At 43.4% G+C, this 20000-nt stretch overlaps 3 protein-coding genes across 4 annotated transcripts in view; all 3 read left to right on the plus strand.

The window, feature by feature from the left end:
* LOC311266835 (anion exchange protein 2-like) overlaps positions 1–6576 on the plus strand; it is a 10412-nt gene extending 3836 nt beyond the window's left edge. The window contains exons 6-17 of one of the 2 annotated variants that reach the window (XM_084369430.1): positions 1–132; positions 223–442; positions 553–756; positions 873–1021; positions 2310–2504; positions 2772–2981; positions 3414–3503; positions 3587–3753; positions 3838–4091; positions 4175–4344; positions 5820–5993; positions 6223–6576. The exon at positions 1–132 is cut by the window's left edge and continues 53 nt beyond it. In XM_084369430.1, coding sequence (XP_084225556.1) covers positions 1–132; positions 223–442; positions 553–756; positions 873–1021; positions 2310–2504; positions 2772–2981; positions 3414–3503; positions 3587–3753; positions 3838–4091; positions 4175–4344; positions 5820–5993; positions 6223–6303 — 2046 coding nt within the window. In that variant the 3' untranslated portion in view covers positions 6304–6576. Of the gene's footprint in view, positions 443–552; positions 757–872; positions 1022–2309; positions 2505–2771; positions 2982–3413; positions 3504–3586; positions 3754–3837; positions 4092–4174; positions 4345–5819; positions 5994–6222 lie in introns of both variants that reach the window. The other variant, XM_084369429.1, reaches the window with a different exon arrangement.
* Positions 6577–8571: 1995 nt separating this feature from the next.
* dnajc5b (DnaJ (Hsp40) homolog, subfamily C, member 5 beta) lies at positions 8572–10699 on the plus strand (the record flags this gene model as incomplete). The annotated part of the gene is made up of 4 exons (XM_084368737.1): positions 8572–8678; positions 8864–9077; positions 9436–9610; positions 9917–10699. 4 exons carry the CDS (start codon positions 8572–8574, stop codon positions 10012–10014), a joined length of 594 nt encoding a protein of 197 aa, XP_084224863.1. The 3' UTR covers positions 10015–10699.
* Positions 10700–11703: 1004 nt separating this feature from the next.
* The window catches only part of LOC311267286 (E3 ubiquitin-protein ligase TRIM63-like), an 11432-nt gene continuing 3135 nt past the window's right edge, over positions 11704–20000 (plus strand). The window contains exons 1-4 of the mRNA XM_084370262.1: positions 11704–11953; positions 12993–13165; positions 16336–16510; positions 18066–18161. Of these exons, the coding sequence (XP_084226388.1) occupies positions 11834–11953; positions 12993–13165; positions 16336–16510; positions 18066–18161 (564 nt within the window). The 5' untranslated portion in view covers positions 11704–11833. The remainder of the gene's footprint in view (positions 11954–12992; positions 13166–16335; positions 16511–18065; positions 18162–20000) is intronic.

Raw genomic sequence — 20000 nt, forward strand, 5'->3', positions numbered from 1 at the left:
GCGGTCTTGCTGGAGTCCGTCCTGGAGGTTCCTGTCCCTGTGAGGTTCCTCTTCCTCCTGCTGGGCCCGCCCACCGCCAACATGGACTACCACCAGATCGGACGCTCCATCTCCACGCTCATGTCAGACAAGGTGAGTCAGTATCCTGAAGCTGCTGTACTGCTTGAACCCTCATTATTTGGTAAATCCTGTACAATGAATTCTGCCCGTCTGCTCCTTCAGAACTTCCACGAGGCAGCGTACCAGGCTGACGACCGCCAGGACCTGCTGACAGCCATCAACCGTTTCTTAGACTGTAGCGTCGTCCTCCCTCCCTCAGAGGTCGGCGGTGACGAGTTGCTCCACTCGGTTGCTCGCTTCCAACGAGATATGCTCCGAAAGAGGGAGGAGGAGCAGAGCAGCAAACTGCAGGAGAAACAGACCAGTATTCAACAGGATGAAGGTCCGTTATCACAAGGAGACTATTTCAAACTTCTCAAAACAGGGAATGTTTCTTTGGGAATCCTTCTGTCGATGACTTGATAGTGAAGAGCTCAGTTTTTTATCTTCCAGATTCCCTTGTTCCCTCCAAACCTGGCGAGGAGCCCTTGAGGCGTTCAGGCCGTCTTTTTGGAGGTCTGATCAAAGACGTGACTCGACGCTACCCTCAGTACCTCAGCGACCTTCGAGATGCTCTGAACCCTCAGTGCATGGCAGCCATCATCTTCATCTACTTCGCTGCGCTGTCGCCCGCCATCACCTTTGGTGGACTTCTGGGTGAGTCTTGACTTCAGAAACACATGACAGAGACTAAAACCACCTGATGAAGAAATTATTACTCTGTCGTTTTTAAAGATCTTTACCTGTGGAGGTTCTGTGTTCCTGTGCTGCAGGTGAGAAAACTGAGGGTCTGATCGGTGTGTCAGAGCTGATAGTCGCCACGGCGCTGCAGGGCATCGTGTTCAGTGTGCTGAGCGCTCAGCCTCTGCTGGTGATTGGCTTCTCTGGACCACTGCTGGTGTTTGAAGAGGCTTTCTACACTGTGAGCTCACCTGACAGGACATCTAGACACATATATCAAAGTACTATATGTAACAAATTCAGTAGCAACATGTCTGTTTAGAAACTGTACCTGTTAGTCCACGGACCCAAACTCGGGTTTGATTATTCTACAACACTTTCTATCTGACAGCAACATCTCTGTAAACATGGTAACATCTGAAACTCTGTGAGACACCTGTGGTGCACCTCAAGGATCTGAACTCTGTCCTCTTTTGTTGCTATGTTTCTGCTTCCCCTTGATCAATAATACCTATTTGAAGGTTCACTCAGCAGCCAGGAATCAACATCTGGATAAAATATCTCAACACAAGGTCCACTTACTCTATTTCTGAAGTTTTCAACCACATTTTTCAGCCTTCCTTGTTATCACGTGACCTAAGATTGGAACTTCGGTCACATGACAGACTGTTGGATGTCGCTGTACTTAGGGCAGGCCACACACTCTGATCATGGAGCTCTCAAAATCAACTTAATTTGTTCATTAAGGGCTTTCCAAGATGTTTGCAAGGGTCTGTCAATGGTAATGGAGATGTTTTGATGCATGGATCCTTTCTCCTGAAGGATCATTGTTTCTGTTCAAAAATTGTCTCTTGTGTTAGAATTGAGTCTCCTCCTAAAGTCAGGGCATGATACTGCAGATACAAATGATCCCAACCAGGTTCACACAGTGAAGTAAGTGAGCAGTGAGGTTTTCAGAGAAATGTTCAGATAGGGAAAAGATAGCCCTGGTATAGATTAAGGTCTCGCTATCAGTCGATATCCTGATTTGGATCGCTGCATCGCTTGTTAACAGCTTTGAAAACACTAAGCGGACCTTGTTTTGAGACTTTCTTTTTTTTTTTAGATGAGTATTTGCAAAGGTATCTACTACAAACTGGAATACAGATAATGTTTCATTATACTACTATCTAACCCTCAAATTTTCACAAAATTGTCTGCCTAAACTCTACTGTCATGACCGTAAGAAGATGTAAACTTAAATTGACCCTCTGAAATCTGAACAGAATATTAAGTGTTTGATTTGTTCATGTTTTTGAGGAGCTTTGCTCATCTCAGGCCAATGAGATGATCATCTTATTTTATCTGTCTATACTACCACAAATCCCCTTTAATTGTTATAGCAAAACATCCCTGAATCACTTACATGTGGTCCAAAATGTTGCTGCAAAAGAAACTATCTTGTTAGCAAACTTGTTAACTGTCCACTGAAACCCACCTGGTGTGTGTTCATGTGTAGTTTTGTACAGATGTGGTGTGTGTTTGTGTAGTTCTGCAGAGACAACGAGATCGAGTATCTGACGGGCCGGGTGTGGATCGGTTTCTGGCTGGTGCTCATCGTTGTCCTCACTGTGGCCTTCGAGGGAAGCATCCTGGTCCGCTTCGTGTCCCGTTTCACTCAGGAGATCTTCTCCTTCCTCATCTCCCTCATTTTCATCTACGAGACCTTCGCCAAACTGGTCAAGGTGAGGTCAGAGGTCACGGCTCAGTATAAGAGAGATTGTTTGGGGAAGTGTAATTCTATCTGTGATCTCTGATCTTTTTATAATGAACATGTTGATTGAGTGTTTTTGCATAAGTCACGCCTCAAAGGATATTGAAGGAGGAACCTTGAGACTGTTTGGTTCAAGGTTCTTTCTGTTTGCACTGACTCTATCAACGTTTCAGATATATGTCGTTAAAATAAACCACCAGCACAGAGCCACATTCAGGTTTTTCTTCTTTGGGTCCAGATCTTTCAGGAGCATCCTCTCCAAAACTGTTACCGTGGAAACAACACCGTATCTCCATCTCTGTGCAACTACACCGTAACCACCGCGAATCCTGGCAAGGTTGTTGGAGAACCAAACACAGCCCTGCTGTCATTTGTGCTGATGGCAGGAACGTATTTCATCGCCTTTTACCTGCGCAAGTTCAAGAACAGCTCCTTCTTCCCTGGCAGGGTCAGTACATAAAGTCCAGGCACATACAAGTATAATATTTATACAGCTGTACATGTGGATGCTTAAGTACAGATACACTAATAACCTTATGGAAGGTTTCTTTTGTCTCTCAGCTACAGTTGATGGAGTTTGAACACCTGATCCACCGTTTGAACAAAGTTAAACATTATTTTGTTATAAACAAACAAGTTATAAACATAAGCAAGAAATACATCACAAAATGATCATTCTGTCACACAACTAAGGCTCCAGTCAAAGACCCTGGCACTCTATCAAAAGCCTCTGTGTTGTCGTGTTCAGTTCACCTCCAGTAGACATTTTGGGTCTAGATATGAGGTTTTACCTCTGGGGTGTATTCCTCTCAGTTGTAAGCACTTTCAAACCACATCACCGATCAATAACTGATCTTGAATCCTGAATCTTGTGTTTCAGCTCCGTCGGATCATTGGAGACTTCGGGGTCCCCATTGCGATCCTCATCATGGTGCTGGTGGACTACAGCGTGGAGGACACCTACACCCAGGTCAGACCAGAGCTGGTTTAACACTCATAAAGTCATCGTACAGAATCACATGTTTAGATTCCTCTCCTCCTATTGGCTGACAGAAACTGAACGTGCCCAGTGGATTCTCAGTGTCCACTCCAGAGAAGCGTGGTTGGCTGATTTCTCCTCTGGGGTCAGATGGACAGTTTCCTATTTGGATGATGGCTGCCAGCATCCTGCCGGCCATTCTTGTCTTCATCCTCATCTTCATGGAGTCCCAGATCACAGCGTATGACACTTTGCTCTTGTCTTTCCATTTGTTCTGTGTTTCTGTTTTTTAAGTATTAATATAAGTTTCCTGTCTGTCTGTCAGGCTGATTGTCAGTAAGAAGGAGAGGATGCTGGTGAAGGGAACTGGTTTTCACCTGGACCTACTCATCATCGTGGTGGTGGGTGGAGTCTCAGCACTGTTTGGTTTGCCCTGGTTATCAGCCGCCACAGTTCGCTCTGTCACCCACACCAATGCCCTCACTGTCATGAGCAAAGCCGTCGCCCCTGGAGACAAGCCCCGCATCCAGGAGGTCAAGGAGCAGAGGGTCACGGGCTTCCTGGTGGCTGTTTTAGTTGGTATGATTGTCACTGTAGAGTGCTACTACAACCACTACTGATACTGTCTTTGCTACGTTCTGATCTGGTCCCCCCTCCATCAGGTCTGTCCATTGTGATCGGGGAAGTTCTGCGTCAGATTCCTCTGGCGGTGCTGTTTGGGATCTTCCTCTACATGGGTGTGATGTCACTGAACGGGATCCAGCTGACAGAGCGACTCATTCTGCTGCTGATGCCCCCAAAGTACCACCCCGACCAGAGCTACGTCCGCAAGGTAGGCCGCGCCTCCTCAATCATTAGTGGAGGGGTTGGCTCAGATCGTATGACAAACAAATATTAAAAAATACATTCTGAAAACAATTTTTAGGATTTGAGTTGGTCTTGATTTGAACTTGAATTGGGACTTGTTGAGCTCATACTACATTTGGGAAATGTTGGTCTTAACTAGATTTTGGACCCTACTGAACTCTACTGCGGGGCTTGTTTGTATTTATTTGGACTTGACTTGGAAGTTGTTGGTCTTTTCGCTGAACTTGAGTCTGGACTTACCTGTCTTTACTTGGGACTTAAATTGGTACTTAGTGGACTCATACTTCATTTAGGACAAGTTGGACTTGACTCAATTTGAGACTTGTTAGTCTTTCTCTGGGACTTACCTGTCTTTACTTAAAGCTTGACTCTGAACATACCAGTCTTGACTTGGGACTTGACTCACAACTTTTCGCTCTAAACTTGGAACTTGACTGTCTTCACTTTAAACTTGAATTGGCACTTGTTGGAATTATTTGGGACAGTTGGTCTTGACTTGGACTTGACAGGTGAGTTGGTTGTGACTAGAGTTGGGAACCGAGTACCTAATGCCAAGTAATGGGTACCCTTTTCAGTTCCTAAACAGGATATAAAAATGAAGTAGTAGGAACAAAGGCTACGTATATCTGTAAGGCTGCGGCTTGTCTGGAGTCAGGACCTGTTACATCACAGATCAACACAACAGCGACCTGGAGAGCTAGTGTGCATGACTAGCGTGTCTCAGTGAAAGATGGATTGAGACACAGCAATTTTTTATTGGATTTTAGTTGAAAAAATATTTTTCATGAATGTTTTAATGAAAAATCACCATATTTAGTGAATACACTGCCCGATTTTTTCAATAGCTCCCAGGTCTTTTGAGCCATCAACTCGAAATCAACGCCAACATGTCTTGTTATACTGGTAGAATGAGATACACCTGTTTCTTTTGGGATTTTAGTGGAAAAAATATTTTTCATGAATATTTTAATGAAAAATCACCATTTTTAGCGAATACACCGCCCCATTTCTTCAATAGCTCCCAGGTCGTCTGACCAATTGACTCGAAGTCAACACGTCAAATCTGACGTAACGTTTAAGGCAGAATGGCATCGATATGAATGAGTGTACCTTGTTGTATGTCTTGCAGTCTCCGAGCTCGAGTGTATCAGCCCCAGCTGGCACCGGCACATCGCAAGCAACATCCACACACCTTTAACATCTGCTTTATATGTGACTCTATTTGTTTGCAGTGAGGTGTTGCGCACCGCCACTGAATGCACTTCAGGTCCAGCATTTTGGTCTCCTTTTGTAATGTTGCCTGTCTGCCACAAGGCGTCACTGCTGCTGCTCAGCGTTACATAAAGAGGTCAAGGTCCAGTTCACCTTTGGTTCAGTTTGACATTCACTTTGTTGACGAAACATTTGACATCTGTCATCTGTGTCTCTGCTCTCTGACAGGTGAGGACGTTAAGGATGCACCTGTACACTCTTGTCCAGCTGACCTGTCTGTCTGTCCTGTGGGTCGTCATGGCGACGGCAGCGGCGCTGGCGTTCCCCTTCATGCTGCTGCTGACCATCCCGGTGAGGATGCTGCTGCTGCCCCGCCTCTTCAGCCGGAGAGAGCTGCAGAGTGTGAGTCACACTGATGTCATCGTGACATCATCATTACTTCCTGCTAACACTGCTAACAGAACCCACTCTCACCTGTTAACAGTTACCTGAACAGGAAGCTTCTTTATTAATTCCCCTGTGATACACCACAGATGGTTTATGATACAGCAGCAGACATTAACACGTTTAATGTTTTGAAGTCACAGTTCATTGTTACCATGCCAACGACCTCTGACCTCTGGTCCTGCAGCTGGATGCTGATGATGCAGAGCCTCACCTGGAGGAGAAGGAGGGGCAGGACGAGTACTCACAGCTGCAGATGCCCGTGTGACCCAGCAGCAGCCTCCTGATTGGCCAATCCACCCCCTTCATTAACATATGTGACATGTATCCTGTAGCGGCGCGGGGCGGTGGACCGAACATGCTTCTGAAATCATGTTTTTATAAATCTGATTTTGTATTTTCTGTTTTGGGGAGCGGGTTTGTCTCTTCTTCTGTCCATCTGTAGCACACTAACTGGACATGTCTCCTCTGTGTTTCTGTATGTTCCTCTGCATCTCATTAAATTCAGAGTTTATCTTTAAAACTTTGATTTTTACATATTCATTTGTAAAGGACTTTTGTGTGAGAATAACAACAGGCAGCTGCTGCTACCTGTGAGCCGTCTTGTTCCAGGCGGTAGATCGTTTCACCGTCTCGCTGCTCCGTGTGGAGGAACGAGGGATCATGATGTTGGTAGTGACACAAACATCCAGCTTGTGTGACTTTGCACTGAATCCAAAATGTAAAAGTAAAAAGTGGAACATTTACTTTGAAGAGCGCAGCACAAACACTGAGTGAAGAAGGGAAATTTGGTTTGTCAGTGAGAACAAGAAAACAACACAGACCTGTTTCTGTCTCACACGTACAGAGAAAAAAACAAGACGTTACAACGTACCATGGTCATGATCCACACACACACACACACACACACACACCTGAGTTACCTGGTCGTCATGGCGACCTACCCTCCCTCCCTGTCACAATGCGTCCATTGGAGCGTCTCAGTGAAACCTGAGAAGGCGTGGCGGCTCGTGGTCACCTGAGCCGAGCGGCTGCTGAATGTTTGATGGCGGCTGTCAGAGATCCTCTCTGCTTCAGCCAGACCACAAACACCTGAACAGGTAGACCACAGGTAGAGGACAGGTGGACGCTCCTGAGGCTTCAACAGGCAGGTACCGACTCTCTCTGCAACACTGAGCTGATCTCTAACTCACATCTAGACTTTAATTTTCTTCACAGGTAGGAAAATAGTTTTCTACCTGTGTGACATCATGTGCCTCATGTGTCTCACCTCTGTCCAATGAAACTTAACTGTAGGAACTGCAGACCGCTCACAGTCAGTTTTCTATGTTCAGAAGGATTTTACTGCAAACTGTTGTTTAAAAAACTTTGTTATCTTTAACATCCGGACAGACGGAGGTTTGACAGGACGGGGACAGCTGTTGTCTCCACTGAGTGAGACATTCAGACTCATGTTTATTTATGATGGAAATATTCTTCATTATGTTTCATCTCGACTTCCTTCCTCTCTCTGACTCTCCTGAAGTCACAGCGACATGAGACCAGATGAAACTGATTAATGTAAGAACACAAAGTTAATGTGAGAGCAGCATTTTAATCCTCAGTCACTGCTGTCAAGTTTTACATGTATAGTAATAAACTGCTGCTGAGTGAGTTCAGCTGTAAAACAGACAGATGGAGGCAGTGTTGGACCAGCAACACCTGCTTCTTCACGCTGAAGTGACAAAGGAGCTTGGTGCCTTTGAGGACGGTGATATATGATTCATACCACCGTCCCTTCAGGCAGAGCTCGGCACTCAGCAGCCATCTTGTTATCACCTCCAGACAGTTATTTCAGGCTGACAGGACCAGGTCCATACGTATAAGAGCTGTAGCTTCACTCTGACGACACCTTTATCAATCACTTTACCTGGATGTTGATGTTTTAGATGTAATCTGTCAGATTTGTGACTGGAGTGTTGTTCCACACCTTCATCTGTCGCTGTAACTTCAGGAGAGAGTCGGAGAACGAGACCAAACGTTACCTCGCCTTAAACTGAGGTGAAGCTCTGAGTGAAGTCAGCACTCAGCAGAGACTCTGGTTCTGGTTCTGGTTATCTCTCCTCTCTGTAACGCTATGTTCATGATGTGAAGTCCATTTCCCCTCCAGCTCCAGTCAGCAGTCAACAGTACAGAACCTGGAGGTCACCTCCGGATCACCGCTGCAGTCAGGCTGATAAACAGGAGTGAAGATAAATGTAAACTTTTTTAAATGTAAAAAGTTACAAAGTAATCTCTGAGCTCTGCTCCCGTCGGTGAACGGCTCCGGATCAGAACCTGATGAGACTCCAGGTGTTTGTTCCCCCAGGACGTTTGGATCAGCACCTGAGTCCTTGTTTTTCTTTAGTTCATGTCAGGTTGGTGGTTTCAGTCTGTAGCTGCATTGCCCCCTGGTGGTCGGGCTGTTGTGTGCACCAGGTGCTGTTTGTTGTTCAGCTCAGCTGTGACCTGAGTCCTGACTGACAGGTGTCCACCTGCGACAGGTGATGGTGTCAGGATGTCTGACGGGAGGCAGCGAACTTTGTCCACCTCTGGAGAGTCTCTGTATCAGGTCCTGGCTCTGGAGAAAGGCTGCAGCCATGACGACATCAAGAAGTCCTACAGGTAAGACCTCCTCAGCCCCGCCCACTCACTTGCACCAGGTGATCAGTCAGCTGACACACTCTGCTCCAGTCTGTGGTAGTGTAGAACTGATTTACAGTCAAACATCAGGTCCATTCAGAAGCTTTTTCCAGAGCTTTCGACCACAGGAAGTGAGTGTGTGTTAACACACCTGTGTGTGATGTCAGGAAGCTGGCGCTGCGGTACCACCCCGATAAGAACCCCGACAACCCGGAGGCGGCGGAGAAGTTTAAGGAGTTGAACAGCGCCCACGCCGTCCTGTCCGACCTCACCAAGAGGAACATCTACGACTCGTACGGCTCCCTGGGACTCTACGTGGCCCAGCAGTTCGGAGAGGACAACGTCAACACCTACTTCATGCTGTCCACCTGGTGGGCCAAGGTGGGCGGGGCTTACACTGCATCTGTGTGTGTGTGTGTGTATGTGTGTGTGTGTGTGTGTGTGTGTGGCTGTTGTCTGCTGCAGTTTGGACTTGGACAGCGAACCTTCAGTATTCTGGATGGTGACACAGCTAGTAAACTACATTAGCGTCCTCCATTTTGGACTCTCCAGCTCTCCATCCAATCAGAACATTTAATTTCTGTGACAGGCTGAAGAGTTTGTTTGAGTCAGTCGGACTGAAAGTTTTCTGATCGATCATTAACTGATGATGAAGACAAACAGTGACAGATTGATTATTGCTGAAGTTATTTGGTGTTCAGGTGTGTTGAGGTTTGTGGTGTCCGTGCGCCCCCTTCAGGGTCTGTTCGGCGTGTGCGGCGTCCTGACCGGCTGTTACTGCTGCTGCTGTCTCTGCTGCTGCTGTAACTGCTGCTGTGGGAAACTCAAGCCGACGCCCACAGGCGAGGGGGCGGAGCCAGACTACGTCTCCCCGGACGACCTGGAGGAGGAGATACGCAACGACCCCGACAATGGTGAGACAACAGGAAGTCCTGAGCTTTTATTTTGAAGAGAAACAAAAGTCATTGTATTATTTAACATTTGTACTTTACTTCATAAATGATTCACACTTTAATGTTATTTATTAAATATTAATCGAGTTTTCAGCTTCATTGAAAAACGACGGTCCTCATTAGGTGAACACTGTGGTGTTCTGGTTCTGGTTCTGGTTCTGGCCCCATAAAAACAAACATTTAGTTAAAAGAAGTTTTTTAAAGTGTCTACATGATGAACATCTGAGTCCTGATGAAATGAAGGTGATGATGTTTGTTGGTGTGCAGATGTGGAGACTCCGATCGTCCAGCAGCCGACGAACGCCAGCGAGAAGACTCAGCTGATCGGCGACGGACGCCGCAGATACGGAGACACCTACACATGAAACGCATCACTGCTTCAGTGATCCACCTGAACCTGAAGACTGCAGGAGGGTCTGAAACTGTCTCCGCCACTTCACTGTCACAGCAACAGTCTGACATCATGTTTCATCTGAGTCAGCAGATACACAGCCAGGCCAAAAGTATGTGGACACCCTGTACAAATACTTTGTGTCTGACACTGAGTTAAAAATCATCGTCTTCTGGTTCATCTGGGCCTCCGTAGATCACCTGAACGTCAGACTGTTGCTTTAAAGGAACAGTCCACCCAAACAGTCACCCAGTCATCGTCTCCTCCTGACGATATAAAGTCAGGCTCAGTCATCGTCTCCTCCTGAGGAAATGATGAGTGAACTGCTCCTTTAATGATTATATAAACGTCTCCATGTACATATAAACTGCACTGCAGTCTTTACATTAATATATTTTATTGAACTAACACTCTGATTGGTTGTTTGATCTTATGAGTTATGGAGAGGCGGAGCTTAAAACAGCAGGATTACATGTTTAGACTGTTAATTAATTATAACAAAGGTAATAAAGTGTTTGACTTTAATCATAATCATCGATCATATCGATGTCGTCTGTGTTGATGTAAATATTGTTTAGATCTGATTGGTTTGTTTGTTTGTTTGTTTGTTTGTGTCTGAAGCTTGATGATGTAAAACCTGAAGTCTGTTTAAAAATAAAACCTGGTTTGTGACATAAACACCTGTGATGATGTCATGTGATGATGTCATGTGATGATGTCATGTGATGGGGCACCAGCAGCTGGAGATCATCAGATGTTTCTAATGAAAACAGTTCAGAAACTTGAATGAAGTTAATTTGTGTTTTAATGAGAGAAGTTCAGTCACTGCAGGAACCACATGGTGACTGAAGATCTGATCTGACTGATCCGACTCTGAGCTGCATGTGTTAGATCATCACACCTGATTCAGATGAACGAGCTGATTGGTCGACTCAGCAGAGGAACATCTCCAACATGCAGGTCAGAGGCTGCAGATGTGTATTGATCCAGAAGAATCAATCCTCCCAGTCCTCTTTGCTTCATGATAAAAGTTGGATATCTGTCGTTCTGATCCTCAGCAGAGACTCAGTGGACTCACAGGATCTGTCAGAGAGGTGGTTCTGATGATGGAGCTGTCCACATGTGGTCCACATGAACACAGGTATCTTTGAGAACACGCTGGTTCCTCTTGTCTCGTCCACACCAACGGTATGAAAACACAAAGCAGGCTGTCAGGCCGACACCAGAGCAACAGGTGGTGAATCCAATCAGAAGAGACAAGCCAAGACGCCCTGGTCCTCCTGTCCACACAGAACCACTGAGAACATTGTTCTGAATATCTTCACCTGGCCCGAGCGAAGCTTCGTTTCCACTGACCAGAACACGTCAACATGTACGAGAAGCAGAGCGCACTGAAGCTTCGTTCTGCTGCCCGGACAAACTCACACTCCAGAACTTCTGCTGAGTGAAGCTCACTACACTTAGACCTTCACCTGTACTGCTGCAGTACTTACTCTGTGGACTGTCCCTTTAATAAACTCTGTGCTCCCCTCCCCCCTCCCCCCGCTCTGTCATGCCTCCTCGTGACCTTTGACATATAAGGGCATGTCGGCACGGCAACAGCTGACGTCTGTCAGTCTAAAAACAGACCAGTGTCCCTCAGTCTGCGACCGCCGGCCTCAGCGACGCTCCTCTCTGCTCCTTCTGCTTTATTTTCCTTCATCTCTGGGACACCTCGTCCCCCCTCGTCCCCCCTCGTCCCCCCTCGTCCTCCCTCGTCCCCCCTCGTCCTGTCAGGTGAGTCTCTGAGCATCATGGACAGTCTGGAGAAGCAGCTGATCTGTCCCATCTGTCTGGAGATGTTCACCAAGCCGGTGGTCATCCTGCCCTGCCAACACAACCTCTGTCGCAAGTGTGCCAACGACGTCTTCCAGGTGACAACACACACACACACACACACACACACACACGAGGACACACACTTTAAAGAGACAGTGCACCTGACAGTGTGTCTGATGATTATTCCTGAGGTTGTGTTGTGTACTACACCTTTAGATCATCTCTCTGCTGGTGTGTTCAAGGACGTGGGGAAATCAAACTTTGGACAAACTGTCTCGTTAATCACAGTTTGTTTTATTCTTCTTTACTTTTCATCCATTTCGTCGTCTGAACACGTCTTTGTTCGTCCTGAGCTGGGGACATGTCTGTCCTCAGGTGTCTCCATTGTGTCCCTGACTGTGTTCAACTGATATCTTCTCTGCCCTCGAAGGGCATTCGAAGGCCAATTTTGTCACAACGCCGTGCAGAGCTGTCCCAGTTGGAAGGCTCCTTCAAACACAGCCTGGCCTTCCCTCTTTTCGGAGGACGCACCGCTACTATCCTTCGCGGCCTCCCATATCCCAAGATCCTTTGCGCACCGCTGCTCAGTCCCGAAACAGAAGAGGAAGCAAGAGAAAATGGCGACATCAAGTGGCGCAGACATGACATTCAAATTTCAGTAATGGGTTTATACTCGATCTTTAGTCATTTGAACATCCAACGCCAGATATGTTAAACTTCAAGGGACTATAAAACCTCCAGATGTTAACTTTCAGTTAAAACACGTGACGCTGGTGATGCTGTGGTAAATATAGTTGTTATTCACCAATGGGTTCATGTTTATTTTGCAATGTTGATGATTCAGTTTAGATTTGACACATTGTACACACACAAATAAATGTACACGTTTGATAGATTTGAACCAAAACAGACTTTAATGCATGAACACTTGGTGACGCAACCAGGAAATACTCCGAAGGCTGGACCGTCCCATTTAACAACGGTGGACACGGCCTTCAAGGTCTCGCCGAAGGACCCGGCCTTCGTGGGCCACAAAGGCCGCGCCCTTGAAGGCTGCAGCCCTGAATTTGGACACAGCCAGTCTGTGTTCCTATTATAAACCCTTCTTCCTGTGTGATGCCCCGCCCCCTGCAGGCGTCCAATCCTTACCTGTCGACGAGGAGCGGCTCCACAGTGACGTCCGGCGGTCGTTTCCGATGCCCGTCCTGCCGACATGAGGTGGTTCTGGACCGACACGGCGTGTACGGGCTGCAGAGGAACCTGCTGGTGGAGAACATCATCGACATGTACAAGCAGGGTAGCACCAGGTAAGGAGCAGAGATCACCGGCCCTCAAACGCTCCAGATGTGTTCACTGACAGGTGCTGAGCTCGTCCCGTTACTGGCTCACCTGGCTCTGGTTCTCCTGATGATCCAGAGCTCCTGTGCTAGCGGTGTGAACACCAACACTCCCCTGGTGCCCTGAACTCCCAGTACCAGCTAATACGACCACTAGCTGCTGCTAGCTCAGTTAGCCGTGCAGCTAGCTGCCCTCCGTTAGCGGGGCTGCTGCTGTCTTTGTGTTCTTACATACTGCACCTTTAATGTTGAGCTCAGAGCTGCTCACACACAACAACACTGAGCTCAGACAGAGTTACTGTTAGCCAGCTAACTTAATGTTAGCTAAACCTGTCTCTTAGATAGGCTACTGTTAGCTTACAATTAGCCTTTAGGTCCTCTTATGTTAGCATTTCCCCCGGCTCCTAGTGTTTGTGCTAAGCTAAGCCGACATGAACTGAGCACAGATGAAACTGATGTTGGACTGTTGGTCAACAGGATGTTTACAGGAGCTGGTGAAGGTGACAGGTCTGTGTTAGCTGTTAGCTGTTAGCTGTGACACTATTTTTAAATGTAGGTCAGTGAGACAGCAGCTGTGAGGACGAGCTGATAAACATGTTGAGGACAAACTGCGGAGACACTTCATGTGTCAACAAACAAAAGTAAATTAATATTAAATAATCACATAAACAAACAAAGTGAAATACAGTACAGACCAAAAGTTTGGACACACCTTCTCATTCAAAGAGTTTTCTTTATTTTCATGACTATGAAAATTGTAGATTCACACTGAAGGCATCAAGACTATGAATTAACACATGTGGAATTATATACTTAACAAAAAAGTGTGAAACAACTGAAAATATGTCTTATATTCTAGGTTCTTCAAAGTAGCCAACTTTTGCTCTGATTACTGCTTCGCACACTCTGCATTCTCTTGATGAGCTTCAAGAGGAAGTCACCTGAAATGGTCTTCCAACAGTCTTGAAGGAGTTCCCAGAGATGCTTAGCACTTGTTGGCCCTTTTGCCTTCACTCTGCGGTCCAGCTCACCCCAAACCATCTCGATTGGGTTCAGGTCCGGTGACTGTGGAGGCCAGGTCATCTGGCGCAGCACCCCATCACTCTCCTTCTTGGTCAAATAGCCCTTACACAGCCTGGAGGTGTGTTTGGGGTCATTGTCCTGTTGAAAAATAAATGATGGTCCAACTAAACGCAAACCGGATGGAATAGCATGCCGCTGCAAGATGCTGTGGTAGCCATGCTGGTTCAGTATGCCTTCAATTTTGAATAAATCCCCAACAGTGTCACCAGCAAAGCACCCCCACACCATCACAGCTCCTCCTCCATGCTTCACGGTGGGAACCAGGCATGTAGAGTCCATCCGTTCACCTTTTCTGCGTCGCACAAAGACACGGTGGTTGGAACCAAAGATCTCAAATTTGGACTCATCAGACCAAAGCACAGATTTCCACTGGTCTAATGTCCATTCCTTGTGTTCTTTAGCCCAAACAAGTCTCTTCTGCTTGTTGCCTGTCCTTAGCAGTGGTTTCCTAGCAGCTATTCTACCATGAAGGCCTGATTCACACAGTCTCCTCTTAACAGTTGTTCTAGAGATGTGTCTGCTGCTAGAACTCTGTGTGGCATTGACCTGGTCTCTAATCTGAGCTGCTGTTAACCTGCGATTTCTGAGGCTGGTGACTCGGATGAACTTATCCTCCGCAGCAGAGGTGACTCTTGGTCTTCCTTTCCTGGGGCGGTCCTCATGTGAGCCAGTTTCTTTGTAGCGCTTGATGGTTTTTGCGACTGCACTTGGGGACACTTTCAAAGTTTTCCCAATTTTTCGGACTGACTGACCTTCATTTCTTAAAGTAATGATGGCCACTCGTTTTTCTTTACTTAGCTGCTTTTTTCTTGCCATAATACAAATTCTAACAGTCTATTCAGTAGGACTATCAGCTGTGTATCCACCTGACTTCTGCACAACACAACTGATGGTCCCAACCCCATTTATAAGGCAAGAAATCCCACTTATTAAACCTGACAGGGCACACCTGTGAAGTGAAAACCATTTCAGGTGACTACCTCTTGAAGCTCATCAAGAGAATGCAGAGTGTGTGCAAAGCAGTAATCAGAGCAAAAGGTGGCTACTTTGAAGAAACTAGAATATAAGGCGTATTTTCAGTTGTTTTACACTTTTTTGTTAAGTACATATTTCCACATGTGTTCATTCATAGTTTTGATGCCTTCAGTGTGAATCTACAATGTCAATAGTCATGAAAAGAAAGGAAACTCATTGAATGAGAAGGTGTGTCCAAACTTTTGGTCTGTACTGTAAATGATTAACACATTTATCCTCGTCGAGAAGTTAAACATGAAGGATGTTTATGTAACATGTAGTTTTATTATATTCTGACGTTAATGTTGTCACAGTGATAAACATTATAATATTATATAAACTGTAATTATGATCAAAGTGTCAACATATTTAAAATAAAATTAAATCAGTGTCACATCAAAATATTTACATGAACACAATTTTATAAAAACTGTTCATTTGAATGTTAATTACATGTTTATATACAAGCAAACATCAAAACAAACATTTATGTAAATCAGCACATATTTAATTAGATAACCTCATTTGTGTGTGTGTCTGTGTGTGTGTGTGTGTGTGTCTGTGTGTGTGTATGTGTGTGTGTGTGTGTGTCTGTGTCTGTGTGTGTGTGTGTGTGTGTGTGTCTGTGTGTGTGTGTGTGTGTGTGTGAGTGTGTGTCTGTGTGTCTGTGTGTGTGTCTGTGTGTGTCTGTGTGTCTGTGTGTGTGTGTGTGTGTGTGTGTGTGTGTGTGTGTCTGTGTGTGTGTGTGTGTGTGTGTGTGTGTGTCTGTGTGTCTGTGTGTGTGTGTGTGTGTGTGTGTGTGTGTGTGTCTGTGTCTGTGTGTGTGTGTCTGTGTGTCTGTGTGTGTGTGTGTGTGTGTGTGTGTCTGTGTCTGTGTCTGTGTGTGTGTGTCTGTGTGTCTGTGTGTGTGTGTGTGTGTGTGTGTGTCTGTGTGTCTGTGTGTCTGTGTGTGTGTGTGTGTGTGTGTCTGTGTCTGTGTCTGTGTGTGTGTGTCTGTGTGTCTGTGTGTGTGTGTGTGTGTGTGTGTGTGTGTGTGTGAGCAGCAGGCCGGTCCCGGAGGTGAAGCAGGAGCAGCCGATGTGTGAGGACCATGAAGAAGAGAGGATCAACATCTACTGCGTCACCTGCAGCGCCCCCACCTGTTCACTGTGTAAAGTGTTCGGGGCTCATAAAGACTGCGACGTCGCCCCGCTGGACAGCGTCTTCCAATCACAGAAGGTGTCTCATTAATTATTCACTTCCTCGTTACTGACGACCAGCGACTGGGACAGTGTGACCCACAGCGCTGAGGGAGGAGTCCGGTCCAGTTACAGTAACTAAAGTTACAACAGTAACAGATGAGCTGTACTCAGTCACAGTTACTTCACTACTGGCCGACATGACTGAACGTGACATCATGAAGTCAAACATGATGTCATCATGTCAAACATGATGTCATCAAAACTCCAGAGTATTTATACTCCCGGTATCAGTACTTTTACTGAAGTGAAAGTACTTTTACTTCGCCTCTGTGTGTCAGTGAGTCTGTCTTCACTCAGCATCAGAAACTGACCAATCAGCAGTCATGGAATGTAACTAAGTACATTTACTCAAGTACTGTGCTTCTGTACAGTTCTGAGGTACTTTACACTTCCACTACATCTTAGAGACAAATAATGTACTTTTTACTTCACTACATTTATCAGATGACTTTAGTTACTAGTTACTTTACAGATTACATCATTTTTAAATGAATGTATTTTCTCATCACTCAGATAAACACAGTGGTTGTGATGATCAGCTGATACTTTGATACTTAAAGGATAACTACCGTTTTTTACAACCTGGACCTTATTTCTAGCAAAATATACGATCATTTACTCACCCAGATAACTTTGGTGTCATTTGAAGTCGTTCGGACGAAATTAGATCCAGTGTAGCGCCGATATATCCATATAATGCGAGTGACGGGGCACCGAAGCGCAGCCTCTATGAGCATTATCTGCCACGAAACTAGTTCATTTCACCAATATTTTGTTACGATACGCTCGCGCTGTTCCCCTCTGAGTCCGGGCTCGTCTGTTGTCAACATCCGGGGTCTGTAGGTTGACCTACTACCTCTGACCTGGAAGATGTCGTCTCTGAGCTGCGCGCACCCGCGACAGCCGGCTTGTTTACCTGTAGCTGCTGCTGCTAGTTTGACCCCGGATGTTGATAACGGACGAGCCCGGACTCAGAGGGGAATAGCACGAGCGCATCATGACAAAATATTAGTGAAATGAACTAGTTTCGTGGCAGATAATGCTCATAGAGGCTGTGTGTCGCTGCCCCGTCTCTCCCATTATATGGATATATCGGCGCTACACTGGATCTAATTTCGTCCTAACGACTTCAAATGACACCAAAGTTATCTGGGTGAGTACATGATCATATATTTTGCTAGAAATAAGGTCCAGGTTGTAAAAAACGGTAGTTATCCGTTAACTACATTTAACATCAGACTTTTACTCGAGTACTCTTCATGTGTTTGACTTTCACTTTTACCAAAGTAATATTTTAACACCATATCTTTACTTTTACTCCAGTATGACGTTTAGTTACTTTGTACTACACAGCCAATCACAGCTCTTGTTGTGTCCATGTGGTGTCTCTGTGTGGCTGTCTGACCACCAGAGGGCGCTCACACATCAACCAATCAGCGCCTCTGACACTGAAACCAACTCTGTGTGTGTGTGCGTGTGTGTGTGTGTGTGTGTGTGTGTGTGTGTGTGTGTGTGTGTGTGTGTGCGCGCAGGCGGAGCTGACTGACTGTGTGTCCATGTTAGTGGGGAACAATGAGAGGATTCAGGCAATCATCAGTCAGCTGGAGGAAACCTGCAGGACCGTCGATGTGAGTCCATCAACACCTCAACACCACTGAGCTGCTGTAACATCATCAACTATAATCATATAATCATCTATAATCATCTATAATCATATAATCATCTATAATCATCTATAATCATATAATCATCTATAATCATATATAATCATCTATAATCATACTATCATCTATAATCATCTATAATCATATATGATCGCATATAGTCATATATAATCATCTATAATCATATATTATCATCTATAATCATCTATAATCATATATGATCACATATAATCATCTACAATCATATATAATCATCTATAATCATATTATCATCTATAATCATATATAATCATCTATAATCATATAATCATCTATAATTGTATAATCATCTATAATCATATATAATCATCTATAATCATCTATAATCATTTAATCATCTATAATCATCTATAATCATATATAATCATATATAATCATCTATAATCATATTATCATCTATAATCATATATGATCACATATAATCATATATAATCATCTATAATCATATAGTCATCTATAATCATATATAATCATCTATAATAATATATAATCATATATAATCATATAATCATCTATACTCATATAATCATCTATAATCATCTATTATCATCTATAATCATTTAATCATCTATAATTGTATAATCATCTATAATCATCTATAATCATATAATCATCTATAATCATTTAATCATCTATAATCATATAATCATCTATACTCATATAATCATCTATAATCATCTATTATCATCTATAATCATTTAATCATCTATAATTGTATAATCATCTATAATCATCTATAATCATCTATAATCATTTAATCATCTATAATAATATAATCATCTATAATCATATAATCGTCTATAATCATATAATCATCTATAATCATTTAATCATCTCTAATCATATATAATCATCTATAATAATCTACAATCATATATAATCATCTATAATCATTTGATCATCTATAATCATCTATAATCATCTATAATCATCTATAATCATATAATCATCTATAATCATATAATCATCTATAATCATATATAATCATCTATAATCATATATAATCATATAGTCATCTATAATCATATATAATCATCTATAATCATATATAATCATATAGTCATCTATAATCATATATAATCATCTATAATCATATTATCATCTATAATCATCTATAATCATATATGATCGCATATAATCATCTATAATAATCTATAATAATCTATAATAATCTATAATCATATATAATCATATATAATCATATTATTATCTTTAATCATCTATAATTATCTATAATAATCTATAATCATATTATCATCTATAATTATCTATAATCATATATAATCATCTATTATCATCTATAATCACATAATCATATATAATCATCTATAATCATCTATAATCATCTATAATCATATATGATCACATATAATCATATATAATCATCTATAATCATATATAATCATATTATCATCTATAATCATCTATAATCATATATGATCACATATAATCATCTATAATCATCTATAATCATATAGTCATCTATAATCATATATAATCATCTATAATCATTTTATCATCTATAATCATCTATAATCATTTTATCATCTATAATCATATATAATCATCTATAATCATTTAATCATCTATAATTGTATAATCATCTATAATCATCTATAATCATATAATCATCTCTAATCATATAATCATCTATAATCATTTAATCATCTATAATAATATAATCATCTATAATCATATAATCATCTATAATCGTCTATAATCATATAATCATATAATCATCTATAATCATTTAATCATCTATAA

This window comes from Pagrus pagrus (assembly GCF_965226575.1).
Source record: "Pagrus pagrus genome assembly, chromosome: 12".
In the NCBI taxonomy this organism is placed as follows: Eukaryota; Metazoa; Chordata; class Actinopteri; order Spariformes; family Sparidae; genus Pagrus; species Pagrus pagrus.